Source organism: Eubalaena glacialis, chromosome 19 (genome assembly GCF_028564815.1).
Source record: "Eubalaena glacialis isolate mEubGla1 chromosome 19, mEubGla1.1.hap2.+ XY, whole genome shotgun sequence".
NCBI lineage: Eukaryota > Metazoa > Chordata > Mammalia > Artiodactyla > Balaenidae > Eubalaena > Eubalaena glacialis.
The window spans coordinates 61,810,860-61,827,965 of NC_083734.1; the positions used below are offsets into that span (position 1 = coordinate 61,810,860).

Consider the following 17,106-nt stretch of genomic DNA (forward strand, 5'->3'; position numbering starts at 1 on the left):
TGCGCACACCTCGGGAGCCCCCCTTCCCCGCACCGAGCGCCCGGCCTGAGCCCAAGGCAGGGCAAGCGGGGGTCCCGGGCGAGGGCGGAGGGCGCCCGCGCGGCGGGGCGGGTGACCAGGTGGACCGGCAGGGCCGGAAGAGTGCTCGGAGTTTGCGGGCGGGCGGGCGGCGCCGGAGGCAGGTGCCAGCGGGAGTGGGCGGGGGCGACCCGGCGTCACCCTCCTCCGGGGGCCGGGCGCGCACACCAGCTCGGCCCGCGGAGCCGGGGGCACGGGCGTCCGCGCCGCCCGCAGGAGGAGCCCGAGCGACCGCATCCTCCGGAGAGACGCCCCGGGCTCCGCAGCCGCCCTCCCCCTCCTCCGAGAGGCGAGAGGCGAGCGCCGCCCGTCCCCGCGCCCCGAGCCTCCACCTGCAGCGGACTCCCGGGCGGCCGGGCGCGGGGCAGAGAAGGTGCGAGAAACGGGCCCGGGAGACAGCGGCCCCCGGGGACCGCTCCGCGCGGAGAGGGGACGCCCTTCCACGCCGCCAGCCCCCGCGCGTTCGGCGCCCCGGCCCCGAGTTCAAGGGCCAGCGCCCTCGGAGGGGGCTCTCCGCGCGGGGAGCGCCCCGGCCCCGCGGACCCCGGCCCGTCCCGGGGCTCCGGCGCCTCGCCCCCCCCACCCCCCGCGGCGGGGCCATGCCGGGGCTGCGCCGGGACCGCCTGCTGACCCTGCTGCTGCTGGGCGCGCTGCTGGCCGCCGACCTCTACTTCCACCTCGGACCCCGGGTGCGGCGCCGGCTGCGGCCCCGGGAGCGCCCGCCCGGCTGCCCGTGCGCCCGCCGCGCCGCTCCCTCGGCCCCCCGGCCGGCCGCGCGCCACGTTCCCCCGGCCGAGCCGGACGGCGGCGGCCCCGGCTCCAAGCTGCGGGCCCTCTTCGCGCACCCGCTGTACAACGAGCCGGAGGACCCGCCGCTGCTGGGGCCCGAGGACTCGCTCCTGGCCGGCCCCGAGGCGCTGCGCTATTACCGGAGGAAGGTGGCCCGCTGGAACAGGTGAGACCCCGCGCCCCGGCGCCCGGCCCCGAGCCGACCTCCGCGCGAGGAAGAGTTTCTGGGCAGTAGCGCCAGCAGGAGGTGCTCCCAGCTCCTCTCCCCGCGAGCCCCTGGGGGTCCATTCCGAGCCCCTTCTGTTCCCCGGGCCGTCTCCCCCCTCTTTCTCCTGGTCCTGATGTGGAAAGCCGCTGCCGGACTTCGGTTTTCCAGAATGAGGTTCCCCAAAAGAGCAACTCGAGAGAGAGCTGCTTCGAATCTGGCACCTACCTCTAGACCTGGGCGCCTTCCACGAACCGAGGCTACACCCGCAACCCGGCTCTTCCCTTTTGCTTATTCCTCTGCCCGGGGTCAGAGATCACGAGAGGTCAGCCGGGCAGAAAGTCAGTGGTCAGTTTCCTGAAATGGTCGCCACGCTGTGCTATTTACAATGTGGCTTGTCCCGTGAGTGTTACAACCTGCAGGCAGTTTTATTATCGTGGGGATTTGGGCACGGGGGAGATAAAAATCTACCTGGGAATTTTTTTAAATCCAAGGCAAAATATAGAGGGGAAAAAAAATGCCAAACATCTTTAGGCTAATATTAAGAAGGATTCTTGTGTGTGTGAAAGAACAGGGTGGGAGGGTCCTTTGGAGAAGCTGGAATGGTCAGTTCTGAGATCCCCAGCTGATGCCAGAAGGCCTTCATAGGAGTTAGGACTCCGTTTTGAAGTACACACTGGTCTACAGATCATTCAGTCCACTTTTGGACCGCACCCATCACTTTTCTTAATACAAGAGATTTCCAAATGAGATGTCTTCGCTGGTTTTATAGTCCCTCTGGAGGATGGGTAGACATAAATCTCTATGGAAGTTCAGCGCTAGCCCAGTTTAACTGTTTGCTAGTTATTCTGTAGTGCTGAGACTGACCAGGGGTGGAGGGGGCCTTCAGAAAGCAAAAAAGAAAAAAAATTGAGAGTTACTGGCTGAAGTCACTGTGGTGCGTTTCAGTTGCAACTGGCTGATGATTTCATATTAAAAAGAAAGTGGTTCTGGATTCTCTTGCTAATTGGACGCAATAAAAAGGCAGTTTGAGATTGCTTCTCAGACACTGTCATTTTCGATATTACCTTTATTTCATCAATAACGTGCATATCAGTGAGCTAGGAAGTTTTGCCCTTGGAAAATTATCTCCACGTCCATGGAGGATTTGAGGAGGGACCGTGGGAGAAGTTGCTTGCTTTTGTCAATGTCGATCAATATTCGCTTACTCACATTTCCGTGGCCTTAAACTTCCCTATATTACTTTTGTCCTTAAGGAGAGTCGAAGGGAATATTTTGGCAGAAAAGCAAAAAGTCTTTCTCACCAATCTGTCCTACAAACAATTTTGAGCTTGAGTTCTGTGCCATTATATGTCAGAAAAACACATTTACTGACCAGGAATGATCTTGGGCATTTAACAGAGGTTTGATGGGGACTGGTGACCTTGCTGTATTCGGCGCTAACAGAGTAGTTTCGTGTGGTTGGTTGAATGTGACAGTTGTGATACCTATTCATCACTGCCTTTTAATACTTGAGATCTCAAGTGAGGTTTGTGGGCTGTAACAGGAGGGGAGCTACACTTACAAGTGTTGAAACCGGACCCCAGAGGCAGAGAACCTTCACCCAAACTGCATTGTAAATGTCAAGGCAAGGATTTTAATACGTGTATATACCAGGGCTAAAAATAGAATGTGGAAGACTCATTAGCCAGGGTGCATTGGAATTGCACTCAAAGTTCTATTGTGAGAGATAGTCACTCATTACCTTAAGTGAGACAGTGCCCTGACATGTGAGGACACATAAAAAGTACCTGCTACGATACTTTTTATGCAGGGCCAACCAACGCTCCAGATTTCAGTGCAGACAATTAGAACGAACAGCAAAGGAAAAAAAAAAAAACAGGGAGTGACCTTGCCAATTGTTTCCCTCTTGCACAGACAGGCCCCCCTTGTTTGTAGCCACAACCCAGCCAGTATTGAAAAGCCAGGGCTTTCTAGACATATGTGGATGCCACCCTACCAGTAATTACTTAGCATCATTAACTGCTATCCAGAATAATTGTAGCAGTAAACCAATCTGCCTCACCGGAGCGGGGCAGGTAATAAACTAACCAAATCAGCATTTCCTCCCCAGTGGCCCAGAGGAGCCCATTAGTCTGAGTGAATGATTTTTTTTATTTTAAACCACCACACTAATAAGTACTGGCATGAAGTCAGAACGTATCTTTCTATAACTTGAGCTCCTCACCGATAGGAGTTAGGACACGGCCTGCCTTTTCCTCCGCAGCACGTCTCTTTTTGATTTCAGTGACAGATGGAGCTTATACACTGTTTTGAATGTTTCAGGTTCTTGATCGGTGTTTGTCCACGGGATGTCAACATGTAGTTGACACGATGGGTAGGGTGTGCTGTCCTCGTGCTGTCACGAAGCTTTCTGCAGACCTCCTCGACGAGCTGCTCTTCCCTCCCTTCCTCTCTTTTCCCCCTCGCAATGTAACTAAGTGGGGCAGCAATCCAAGTTAAAAATGCAATCGGGGAAAATATCTCTGTCGGGCCATTTGGCCGCTGGTCACAGCGAGCGGTCCAACACGTTTGGCACCTCTCTTGACTGGCGAAGAGGAGGGCACACAGGGAGCCCGGGAAGTGGGCTCGTCACTATTTCAGACCTTAAGCCAACAAGCCAGACGAAGCCTTTTCCTTTCAAAGCAGTGGTGGAGGGCGGCGCTTACCTGGAGCCCAGGTTCATGGTGTTGCTGCCCTTACATCTTAGAGGCTGAGCTCTGGGTTCCTTCCCCGCCCAGCAGCTGCCCGAGCCAGACAGCATCTGTCCTTTGACATGTCAAAGCCGGTCACCTTGGCTTGGCCGTTTGCCCTCATATCTTTGGTCGGTTCCTCTGTAACCCTCTGGTCTGACAGTCAAGGTCAGACAGGGTCATGCCTGCCTGGTGTAAGAACTCCGGCAGCTACAGCACAGATGCAAGTTGTCTACTCTCTGCTTTTCTTTCTTGACCTCATTCTCAGGTATCAAGAAGGTTATATTTTCCTGCACTTACCGAGTCAGCATTTCTCAAACACGTGTGTGTACCTGTGTCTTTCCCTCCATCGGATGCCCCTGTCTTCCGCCTTCACACCTGCACCACTTGCCTTCGCTGAAGAAAGCCTGGCCCTTAGTCTCCCTTTGAAAATCACAGCAAAGAGACAGCTTTGCAAAAATGACAGCTGTTTGAGGGAAGTAAATTGGCTCCGGTTTTTCCCGGAGAAGCTATGAGAAGATCCAGAAGCCGAAGCAGTTGTAGGAGAGCGGCAGCGGAGGGCGGGGCCGGGGGGGGGTGGGGAATGCCAGAAGAGAAGGGCAAGAATTCAGCTGGGCATGAGAGTGGTCTGGTCTAGGAATTGCTGGAGAAAAAGCTTCTTCCCGCCGTGGCATCCGGGAAATAGGAAATAAAATCTCCTTATTCTCACCCCCTCCTTTTTATGTCTTTCCTGCTTAGCTCACGCTGGCCCCAGATCGTTTGGAGCGCAGAGTTATTGAGAACAGGCAGTTCAGCTCACAGAGCAGATAAAAGCCCGGGGTCTCACTCAGGGATGCCGGCCATTTGTCATTCACCCAGAGTCAGCAGGACCTGGGCCCCTTGTTCGATTCTTCCGCCAGTGATGCCAGGCTGAGAAAGGAAATGAGCCTCCTGGGATTTGAAGAGGGACCTCAGCCACCACCTGTATGTGGCTAGCAGAGCAAGTGGGAATCTGGACTTCCATTTCTCTTTTCTCCCAATTAGAGCCTTGCTTGGCCGGTTGGGAAAAGCTAGGATTGTAGTGGTTTCTGAATCCCTGGATTTGTAGCTGGAGGAAACCTCTCCACTCTTCTCAGAGCCAAAAGCTCCAAGCAGATGGTTTCAGAGGGAGCTCATCCAGAGGCCGTTTCCAGGTTCCTGGTCCCTCATTTCAAAGCTCAGGTCTCATTGCGGTCAGCACAGCAAAGACCTAAACCAGGGAGGGTACCAGTGTTCATCCAAGGAAGACGGCACTTCCGGTCTCCAGCTGCATCACAATGAAGCCCGTTGGCCAAGAACTGGAAGATGCTCATCAGCTGTTCCATTGATCCCAACCGCTGACAGCCCCCTTTTACCCCAACCAAATTCTCGTCCATCTGGGAACTCCACTGGGTAGTTCTTTGCATGCAAATCCTCCTACCTGAGACATGCTTGGTAGGTGCCAGGTACTTGACATACACTTGCTAACTCAGGCCTCACAATTTCCTGAGAAGTAGGTGCAAGATTCCAAGATGCGCCCCCTAGAGGCCAGGCCCTGGGTGTACACACACCTCATTATCCAATCCAATGCTAATCTAAGTACTGCAGTAAAGGGAATTTACAGATGTAATTAAAGTCCCAGACCGGTTGACCTTGGGATAGGGAGATTACCCAGGTATGCCAGACCTAATCACATGAGCCCTTTAAAAGCAGAGTTTTCTCTGGCTGGTCAAAGAAGAGGAAGTCAGAGACTCCACGTATGATAAGGGTTGGATGTCCCGTTGCTGACTTGGAGATGGAGGGGCCATGTGGCAGGAGAGATGAGTGACCCTCAGGGCCTAAGATGGGCCCTAGTCGACAGCCAGCCAGGAAACAGGGACATCAGTCCTACAGCCACAAGAAATGAATGCTGCCAACAGCAAGAGTGAGCACGGAAGCAGACCCTTCCCCAGAATCTCCAGGCAAGAACTCTACCTAGCTGATGACTTAACTTCACCCTTGTAAAGCCTGTGCAGGGAACTCAGTCACGCTGAGCTGGATTTCTGCCCTATAGCTCAGGGAGCTAATCAGTAGGTATTGTTTAAAGCCACAAGGTTGGAAAACTAATTCAGCACTGTGTTTACTTCATTTTATGGAGGAAACTGGGGATGGGAAGGTGGTTATAACTTGCCTTCTTAAGTCAGGCAGCTAGCAAACCTCAGGCAGCCTTTGCACCCAGAGGGTCTGGCTCTAGAATCCATGCTCTCTGACCAGCAGCTCTCACCCTCTGCATCCTTGGACGTCCACAGGTGCTCGCTTTTCCTCTCCTGGAAAGGCTTTTCCGACTACTTCCACCCACTCTGGTCCCTCCCTGACTAGACTCATCCTCTCCATATACCATCACGTTAATTGTTACGACCGTGCAGCTTCATGGCAGCTGTCATGTGAGCATGAATGGCCACTTGCTCCTGGCATGAAAAGCCCCCAGCTTGCACACGGTTGCAGGAATACATCTGTTTCATGGTTCCCCATAGGGGAGAGCCAGAGTAAATATCTGTGGGACAAATAATGGGGGACAGACGACCTCAGGATTTGGGGGCCGTTAGTCAATGGCCTGTTAGCCCCTATGGGAGAGAAGAAGCCTTGAACAAAAACAATCTTAACCGTAAAATTATCCCACCTATAACCTGGCTCTTCCTCCCTCTAAAAGTCAAAGGCAAAGCCAGCCTACTGAGACATCCTGGAATTTGGATCTGGGGTGCTCTCCCTACTGCAGTAGCGTAAATAAAATCAATTTCCAAAAAAAGAAAGCCCTGAAGGAAAGTTGAGGAGGTGCCGTTTGCCAAGAAGAGAGAATTTCCTCAGCTTCCTGATCTTTCTGAGGAAGAGCAGCCAAAAAGTCATGCATTCAAGAAAAGTGGGAACCACAGAGAGACCCTGACTCAGCCAAAGCAACCCCCGCTCACCCCTTGGTAGGTGCTGACCTGTGTTTTCCTTGTGATTATTCATTAAACTGGAGGGCGATGAGAACCTGTGGATTCTGCTGAAGTCAGCTTTCGCGTGGCTAAAAGCCGAGTGAGGGCTTCCCTGGTGGCACAGTGGTTGAGAACCTGCCTGCCAATGCAGGGGACACGGGTTCGAGCCCTGGTCTGGGAAGATCCCACATGCTGCGGAGCAACTAGGCCCGTGAGCCACAACTACTGAGCCTGCGCGTCTGGAGCCTGTGCTCCGCAACAAGAGAGGCCGCGACAGTGAGAGGCCCGCGCACCGCGATGAAGAGTGGCCCCCGCTCGCCGCAACTAGAGAAAGCCCTCGCACAGAAACGAAGACCCAACACAGCCAAAAATAAATAAATTAATAAATTAAATTTAAAAAAAAAGAAAAATAATTAGAAATGGACTGCTTACCTTTAAAAAAAAATAAAAAAATAAAAAATAAAAGCCGAGTGAGGATTCTACACCGCTGCAGCTTTAGTGGAGCAGAGGTTCCTAGGAGTAAGAGCGTCTGCGCACCTGTTATTACAGGCAGGCACACACGTATATGCCTAAGGAAAACCATAGCACGGAAAAAGAAAAGGCCTAGTTCTTTTTATGGCCTGACAGTTGGCAGGATGTCCTGTGGTTGAAGCGTGAAATCAAGACAGAACTGAGTTTGAGTGCCTTGGAGATGCCAACATCCAAGACTGTCGATCCCTGGAGGCTGACCTTGGAAGCCAAGAACTGGAGACCGCCAGCATCATCGGGCTTGGGCAAGAGGCAGAGTTAAGAACCAGAAAAGGGCCTATTTGATCAGATTCTCTAGTAACAAACCAGGTAAATTTGGGAAGCCACAGGGGATAGAAAATAGCACAGGACTATGGTTCCCAAGAAGCCAGGAACCTGTAATAAAATTCAGCAAAATGTGGAGAGTAGAGAGAAACCTGTAATAAAATTTCAGCAAATGTGGAGAGTAGAGAGAAACTTGAGGAGTCGTTGGCACAGGGGCAGATGAACTGAGGTGCTGGACCATAAAAAACAAGATGGCCTGGGGAGAGATGGGAATTTAGACAGCTTGGGAGAGGTGGATGGGTTAGAAAAGAGCTCTGCTGGCAGAAGAAGACCAGAGCTGTTCAGCCCTGGGAAGTCAAGTTCAGCTCTCAGAGAGCAAACTTGCCTTCAGCTGTCTGTACCTGGGTCAAGCTCTGTAGTTCGTGGGTAAGTACTTTTCGTGATGGTCACCAAAACGGAGCCTGTATGGAGGGACAGATTCTCTCTCCTGGCCAATGCAGTCATCCTGGTTTCGTCAATTTCAATGGGCTTTCTATTTTTCTGATTCATTTTCTTCAGTGGCTGAAGAGTGGCAAATCCTGTAGGGAGAGTGTGTTTATCTGCACTCACAGCCCAGCTCATGTTTTTTTCACTCTGAGTTAAAGAATTCTGCACAACCAGTGGCTGCTTATTTATGCCTTCTGTGCTCCTCTTGAGCACTCAGAGATGCTAGGGGAAGTCAGACTGACCAGCCACAATTCCATCATCAAGTCAAGCCCTGATGAACCACCCTTTCGTTGCAGGGTTTTTTGTGTTTTTTTTTTTAAACTGGGGTCATTGGATCCTACTGAGTTCAAGTGATGAGGTCTCTATTTCCCTTAAATTTTATGCATACGTTGCATTCTGTGCATATGTTTATTTTCTTAGGAAACAGTACATTGTATTTGCAAAGTGTTGCCTACACTCATCAGAGTACTTTGATGTCAAATGACAGAAACCCACCTCCAACCAACGCAAGCAGTTAAAGGAAATGTAGAGAATCAAGTAACCAAAATTCGGTGAAGTCAGCTGTCTCTACTCTCCCTACGCTTAGTTCTTCCTCTTGTTTTAATCCCCTCTTGCGGTTTCAAGCCCCAAAAACCCTGGGACCAGAGACAGAAAAGGGCTTCTAAAATTTCCGAAAAGAAAGATCCTGGGCAAAGCCACTGATTGGCCAGGCCTGGGGATACAACTAGGCTCTAGAGGGCTATGATTGGTCCAGTTCTGAGGAGGATGCCCAGGCTTCAACCAATCACTGACGCCGGGGAGGTGGAGTCATTGGAAACTCTCCACTGAGCTCTACATTCAAGCCATGTGGCTCAGTGTGGGAAGAGCAGTTCCCCCAAACCTGGCTGGGTGCCCAGACCTCAAGTGACCCAGAAGAACTTACGTGACCAGAGTGATGCTAGAAAGTTTCTCAACTTGTGCTTGCTGCAGTTTCGGACTCTTACAGCCACTGTTCTGGAGTTTTAATAAGACTTTTTAAAAACAAATTCATTCATAACAGATTCCTAACGTGCAGAACTTTTACACCAACCATTAAAATTACCGCAAGAAGACGGGAATCTTTATTTATTTGGGCTTTCTTTTAACTCAGCCGTGCTCTCTTCATGGGAGCCTAAAGAAGGAATTCATGTGGACCCATTAATGGGCTCGTGTCTCTTTCTCCCGAAACTCAAGTGAGAACCAAGATGCCTGAGTGTTAATCCCAAGAGAAACACTTACCTTACCTTCTCCAGGCCTACGTTCCTCCTTTTGACATGAAGAGGGTGAGTCTGTGGTTCCCAAAGGCTCTGACAGCTGTTTTCCAAGCTCTGCACATCTTCAACCAGGATTTCTTCTGAGTGAACATATGGGACAAGCATTTTCCCAGTGTGTTTCGTGAACTTCCAGGCTCCCTGGAGGTGCTTCACAGGTTCTGCAAATGATTGATTGAATTTGCATTTTGAAAGTATATACTTTAAGGCAATTTCGACGTAATATGAGAAAATGCACACCTGATTGTGTTATGCACACTGTAGCACACTGAGCCTGCCACGGGTAATTTATGTGGACAGATGACTTTCCTCCCATCTTTGTTTCATTGAGGAGTGTCCTGACATTGCAAGGAGAGCTGTTAAAAACTGTCTCCTGGTCCCAATGACTTCTGTGTGTTTATCAGGATTTTTTACACCCTGCTCCCAAAATAATATGCAGAAATTAAGTGGGTACTGAAATAAGACTATCCTGTCCTCCATTACCCCCCGATTTTGAGTGCTTGAGTTCATAATCCTATTATCCCTCTTGTTCTTATTAACTTTTAAAAATAATTTTACATATTTGACCATATAAATTCAATTTATACCAAAAAGTTATAAGTTTGACCTATTTTATACATTGGGGATTCTGTGTAAGATTTCTTTTGAAAAGAAAGTTGCACTTCTAGAAAAAATTTGAAAACCACTGATTTGGCATATACAGAAGTAGAGTAGATTTCTTTCCTTTTTTTCTAAAATCGATGTGCCTACAACCCAAACCTCCTGCTCCCCTCGTCTCCTAGCCCCAGCTATTATCACTCATTCTCTCCGATAACCAAGCCCCCACTGTGACTTTGCCAACGCTTCTGGCCACTCGAGCATAAAAGAGCAACTTTTAGGCCCTGTGTACTCTTTGCTTTTGTTTCCTAACAAATCACTCCAATACTTAGTGACTTAAAACAAGAACCATTTACTTAACTCATGACTCTGCAGGTGAGCGATTTGGGCTGGGCTCAGCCAAGCAGTTCTTCTAGTCTCTGCTGGGCTCCCTCAGGCATCCATGGTCTACATCTGGGATGTACTTCCTCCTATGGAGTCCCATATCTAGGACCTGGGCTGAGATGATGATCTCGGCTCCACGTGGCCTCTCATCCCCCAGTCCAGCCAATCGGTCTTGTTCACGTGGTAGCAGCAGGGTACCGAGAGAGAGCGGAAGTGTGCGTAGCCTCTTGAGGTCCTGGACAAAACCTGACGAATGTCACTTCTGCAACATTCGATTGGCCCCAGTAGATCCAAGGCCACTTGGGGAGATGCAGGTACCATGGCCATCGAAGTGGAGGTGGTCTGCACAACTTCGTACTCTTCTAATGAGCAAAGGCTTGAGGGTAGTCTTTTCTCCTGATGAGTTGTTGGGTGGTGGACAGGCAACTGTCAGGGGTAAGAGCCCTTCTTGTGTGTCAATGGGAAAAATAATATAACCCTTCGCAAATCTAGTGAAGCTGCTATGGACTGAATTGTGTCCCCACAAATTGTGCTGACTTAGGCTCGGCTCCACCTCAGTGCCCGGGGCAGGGTGCTGAAAGCCATCTCTGAAACTGTCTCCCTCCTCCCGGTATGGTCCTTCCAGCCTCTAGAGGCCTCTCGGCCTCCCTGACTCCCAGACAAGATGGGCTCAGTCCCTTCCTTGGGGCCACGTGTTTAGCTCTTCAGTTATTCTCTTTTCAACCTATCGATTTATGGATACACTTTAAGCTCCACCTTCTTCTGCAGACCATCTTTGAGGTCAAAAGCTGAAAACTGGCCCTTTGTCTCTCTTTGCATTCCTCCTATAGTAACCCTAATCCTCCCCAAGGCCACAGATGCTCTGATTGAGTGGAATGAGTACACAGCATCCTCTCACAAGGATTTTAAAGCTTGTTTTATAAATTTTTAAACACTTTCTTATCAACCAACCTTTTGTATTAACCAACATAATATTTAGAACAATAATGAAGGTTTGTTCTTCCTTATCAGGTGTATTAAGAGCCTGTATTTTATAAACAAATTTCCAAAGGCTATTATCTGTCCATTTATCTATAAGGCGTCTGTGAAAATAATTGTTAATATTGTCAACACCATGAATAGGCAGAGTCCTTTCTACTTCCTGAAGCTCTTTAAACAGTCTATAATTAGTTCATTACTGAAAAAGATTGGGCTTTGCAGCCAGTAAGAGGTTGACCGGCGTATCCCCATGGAAAGATGTCCAGTCAATCCGTATTTTATTATAAAGCAGTATCCCCTGGCATTGCCCCAGGCTGGCGAGGCATCAGTGAGCTCCGTGTAGGACCCCTGATGAAAAAACTTGGCAAGAACCACAAGCGCTGCCTTGTCCTGAGACCCTCAAGAGGCCAGACCTCTCAGAGAACTCTCCACTGAAATGGACAAAAACGCCGTCAGTGCAACTCGATGCCCTCAAAGCAGCACAGGGAAAAGTGTGTGCTCCCTGTTTATTTTAATCAGTATGTTATTATAATATAATGGTGAGAAGCTGAGATCTTCTCATGTAATTTGCTATTAAAAAATTAAATATGCCATCCAGGATGGGTTTTCTACAACAAACTTTTCTGCCTCAGTAACCTGGACCCCTTTCAGAGATCCCTTTATGAGCTGCACAGCAACAGCTGGATGCCTGAGACATCCCACTTCTAGGAAGCTGGAAGTCAAGTCTTTAAGCCATCGGATCTCTTGGCATTTCCTGAGCAGGGTCTAAAAAGAGAATTCAGTCACTGTATTTGTTTCCTAGGGCTACCGTGACAGATTGCCACTGTTTAAGTCACTGGTGGTGGCTTGAAACAATGTAAATTTATTCTTTCACAATTCTGGAGGCTGCGATCTGAAATCGAGGAGTGGGCAGGGTAGCAGGCCTTCCAGAGTCTCTATGGGAGAATCCATTCTGTGCCTCTTCCAACTTCTTTGGCTGCCAGCATCCCTCGGCTTGTGGCTGCACCACTCCAGCTCCGGCCTCCTTGATCACATAACCTCCTCTTTGTCTCTCTCCTCTAAGGACACACGTCATGGATTTAGGACTCACCTGGTAATCCAAGACAATCTCATCTCAAGAGCCTTACTTACCTCTGCACACACTCTTTTTCCAAATAAGGTCACTTTCACAGGTTTCGGAGATTAGGTCACAGACACATCTTTTGTTGGAGCACCGTGCAGCCCACCACAGTCGTGTCTCATGATGACCATAAAGGCCATGCAGGTGCCATTTTATTTTTATATTTTTAAAAAGACTTTTATCGTTTACCTAAAAGATTTACATAAAAGGAGTATTTTATCGTTTACATTACAGATCTTGCTTTCTCTGCTAGAGCTTCTGATAGACATTGAGGGGCAGTGCATTTAGGATGAAACGCTTGGCGGTGTCTGGAATGTAGGTCGTCGGTTGTCATTCGGAACAGAGAAATAGATCTAGTAATTAGCTGAACTTGGACATAGGAACAAAGGTTCTTTACGAAGGTCGCGGAGTCAAACGGGATCAGTGAGTGAACTCAAGCCACGGACCTCTGTCCAGAGAGGGGCCGAAGGGCCGGGAGCAGCCTGGACTCGCCTCGGACAATTCTTTTGGACCTGCTGTGACAGGTGAGCCAGCGGGTAATCAGTCCATCAAAGCCGTGTGCCGTGGAATGCGACTGCAAAATGTTTGGCTGGAAAAATATTAAAGATGGATAAGCCAATGCCCACCTTAGGTATTAAAAAACCATCAATAAAGCAACCATTGGATGCCTAATGTGAGCAGTGTAACTTACCAGGGACCCCTCTGGGTTAAACTCATTGCAAAATGTACACCCCAGGTAACTGGATGAGGTGGCGTTCTGTTCTGTTAGGAGCTGTAAATCCATCGAAAGGTCTGGGGGGGTCGGCCAAAAACGATGATCTTGGATTTATAGCAATTGATCTGCAGCCCTTCTTTTTGGCAGGAACCAAGCTAGCAGTCTGTTTAGGCTATTTGTAATTTGTGATATTAAAACCACTTTATCTGCATCTATGAAAATGCTTCTTCCTCACTCTCCGGGCAGGGGACGCTGTGCCTAACGCACCCAAAATGTTTTTTTTATTATTAATTTATTTATTTATTTATTTATTTTTGGCTGCATTGGGTCTTCTTTGCTGCACACGGGCTTTATCTAGTTGTGGTGAGCGGGGGCTACTCTTTCGTTGCGGTGTGCAGGCTTCTCATTGCAGTGGCTTCTCGTTGCGGAGCGCGGGCTCTAGGTGTGCAGGCTTCAGTAGTTGTGGCACGTGGGCTCAGTAGTTGTGGCTCGCGGGCTCTAGAGCGCAGGCTCAGTAGTTGTGGCACACGGGCTTAGTTGCTCCGCGGCATGTGGGATCTTCCCGGACCAGGGCTCGAACCCGTGTCCCCTGCATTGGCAGGAGGATTCTTAACCACTGCACCACCAGGGAAGCCCCCCAAAATGTTACTTACTCATTAAGGTATAAGTAAACAACCAGGCGGGCCAGAACATCGGGCCCCACTGGAGATGATCTGCTGACTCTTGTCCTTCAGGTCAACTTGCAAAACTACCCACTCAGAGAGATCTTTCCTGCCCCTCCCACATAAGGGATCCCAGGACCCTCTTTTACCAGCTCCTGCTTTATTTTCATCAGGGCTCTTAACACATGCCCTCTTGTTTATTGATATGCTTTGCGTGTATCCTCACTGGGTTGTCAGCTTTTTAAGGATGGATTGAATCGAGCGGATATAGCCATGTCCTGATCCCCAGAACATGTCACCGTTACCTCCTTTGGAAAAAAATTCTTTGCAGATGCAATTAAGGATCTTGACGTGAGGAGAGCCTGCTGGATTGTGTGGGTGGGCCCTAAATCCTATGACATGTGTCTTTGTAAGAGAAAAGTAGAGCGAGATTAGACACAGACAGAAAAGGAGGAGACTTTGTGACCAAGAAGGCAGAGGCTGGAGTGACGTGGCCGCAAGCCAAGGGACGCCAGCAGCCACTGGAACGGGAAGAAGCAGAGAACGGGTTCTCCCCTGCAGCCCCCAGAAGGAGCGCAGCCTGGCCCACGCCACGATGTCAGACTCCTGGGCCCCAGAGCTCTGAGAATGAAATTCTGTAAAGCCCCCAAGTTTGAGGTCATTTGTTAGGGCCACCACAGGAAATGAACGGAAGGCGGGATGCTTGTTTGCTTCTTGGGCAGTGTAACCCCGGGGTCTAAAACGCTGCTTGTGTATAGCGGTGCTTACTGAGTGTCTGGTAAACAAGTGAATAAGGGAGCATCTCGGAGGCTTTGCAGTTGGGCAGCTCTGGGTTTCAATCCTGACTCTGCCTCTGAAGCACTGGGAGGCCTGAAGCGCGTTTCCTCCCGCCTCTGTTTCCTGCCCTGTAAAGTGGGCGCATACCTACCCCTGGGGGTGTCGGGAGGGCAGAGTGAGGTCACGTGTGTAACACACGGGGCAGCGCGCCTGCTTCCTGCGGCCCTGAGTCACCAGTAGGTAAGGGACCACTAGTTAGTTGTTACTGTACACTCCGTATGGGTTATCTGATAGCCACCAACAGCCAGCCGCGTTCATCGATGTTTGATGCCCAGTTGGGTGGAGGGGAGGAGGAAGAAACAGCCTGTGTGGTCCCCACACGCCAGGGAAAAGCACCCGTGCTTCCGGCCCAGCGCCTGGCCTGCCTGGCCTCAGCCTCAGGTGCTGCTGCCAGAGAGAAAGTGCGCGTGTTCACCTCTCCGCAGTCACTTTGACATCAGATACCCAGAGCTTGCGGGCGGGGGAAGACACAGACCTGGGGCAGCCTGCAGTTAGTCTACCGACGTCCGAAAGTCTATCCCCACGTACGTGCGTGCGCACACATACACACGTGTACACGTACACACATCCTCACACACATACACACACACATGCCTCCACATACACACGCATATACACACACACATCAACACATTCACACACACCTCCACATACACACGCATATACACACACATACACACGTACACGTGTACACACACATCTTCACACACGCCTCCACACACACACATACACACACACGCCTCCACATACACACATACACACGCCTCCACACACACATACACACACACGCCTCCACATACACACGCATATACACACACATACACATACACGTGTACACACACATCTTCACACACGCCTCCACACACACACATACACACACACGCCTCCACATACACACATACACACGCCTCCACACACACACATACACACACACGCCTCCACATACACACACACGCCTCCACACACACACATACACACACATGCCTCCACATACACACACATACACACATACACACACACCTCCACATACACACGCATATACACACACATACACACGTACACGTGTACACACACATCTTCACACACGCCTCCACACACACACATACACACACACGCCTCCACATACACACATACACATGCCTCCACACACACACATACACACACACGCCTCCACATACACACATACACACGCCTCCACACACACATACACACATCCACACACACCTCCACATACACACGCATATACACACACATACACACGTACACGTGTACACACATATCCACACACATCCCCCCCCCCACACACGTACATGTCCACACACACATATCCACACGCATACACACACACGCATACACACACACACACGTACATGTCCACACACACACACACACCCTTCTGAGGGGAACCAGTCAGCTATAACGTTCCTCACTGACTCGACAGGAACCCCCTTTCCCTTCCTCTTCTCCCTTTTCCCAAAGCCTGCATCAAGCCCCCTGAGCAGGGCGCTCCCCGCTGGCTGGAGGCCTTCCCCGGGCCCCGCCTCTGCTGAGCTGGGGGCGCGGACACCCCCTCCGCGCGCGGCGCAGAGCCGACCCCCCCGACCGTCTCCTTTAGCCCCAGAGCCGCCCCATAGAGAGGCGCTGTAGCCCATCCTCAGGTGGGGGGGCTCAGACCGGCTGGGTCACACCGGAACCCGGACTTCAAGGCAGAGGTGCCGCATTCACGCCGACCTGCTTCACGTCTTAGGTCGGATCCTGGTGCGGTTTCAGCGCGGGAGGCGTAGTGGGCGGCGATCGGAGTCCCGGCCCGGCGAGGCCCGCAGGTGGGAAGGGCAGAGCTGCTTCCGGCACTGGCCTCTGCAGGTGGAGACTGCCGTGGTCCTCCCGGAGAGGACGTTGTCACGAAGCCCAAAAGCTCCACAAAGAGCCCAACGTGTCCGTCCTTGTACACCGTAGAGCTGCTGTTGATCTTTAGACTAAAAAAGTTTTGTTTTTTACCATCAGGGTAAAAAGCTTTATTGGAAGAATCTCTCACCCATGTCCTGGTTCCAGGCTTGGGTTTAATCACAAGTCTGCCACTTCTTAGCAGGGTGACCTTGGGCAGTTCACTTGGACCGCCTTCATCTGGGTCCCGAGGTAGTAACCATAATACTGACCCTATATGGAGCTCCTGGGGGGCCTCGAAGAGTTAAAACTGCAGACGGTGCTTGGTGCAATGTAAGTGCCAGGAGAGGGCGAGCTACGTTCCTTGTTATTATTCAGACCTGTGGACCCCTCGGCCACTGGCTCTTCTTCCTCCTGATGTTTGTTCACAGGGACAGAGGTCCCCGTGGCTGCCACACGTGGGATGGTCTCTGACGTGCCCCTCCCCATTCCATCCGCGCCGGCTCGGAAGCCCTGATCTCTGGGCAGGGCTTATCCCACCGCCAGGCCAGAGCTGTGGTTCTGGGACGGCAGCATGGGGCCAGGGACCCAGCGAAGCCCAGAGTGA

The 17,106-nt window shown here is 50.9% G+C and overlaps 1 protein-coding gene across 9 annotated transcripts in view; it reads left to right on the forward strand.

Moving 5' to 3' along the window:
- Positions 1-205: 205 nt before the first annotated feature.
- The window catches only part of FAM20A (FAM20A golgi associated secretory pathway pseudokinase), a 45,846-nt gene continuing 28,945 nt past the window's right edge, over positions 206-17,106 (forward strand). For all 9 annotated transcript variants that reach the window (XR_009698425.1, XR_009698430.1, XR_009698428.1 and 6 more), the window contains exon 1: positions 206-1,033. Coding sequence is in view for 3 of the 9 variants with exons in the window: in XM_061176084.1 (XP_061032067.1) it covers positions 678-1,033 (356 nt within the window). In the remaining 6 variants the exon portion in view is untranslated. The remainder of the gene's footprint in view (positions 1,034-17,106) is intronic.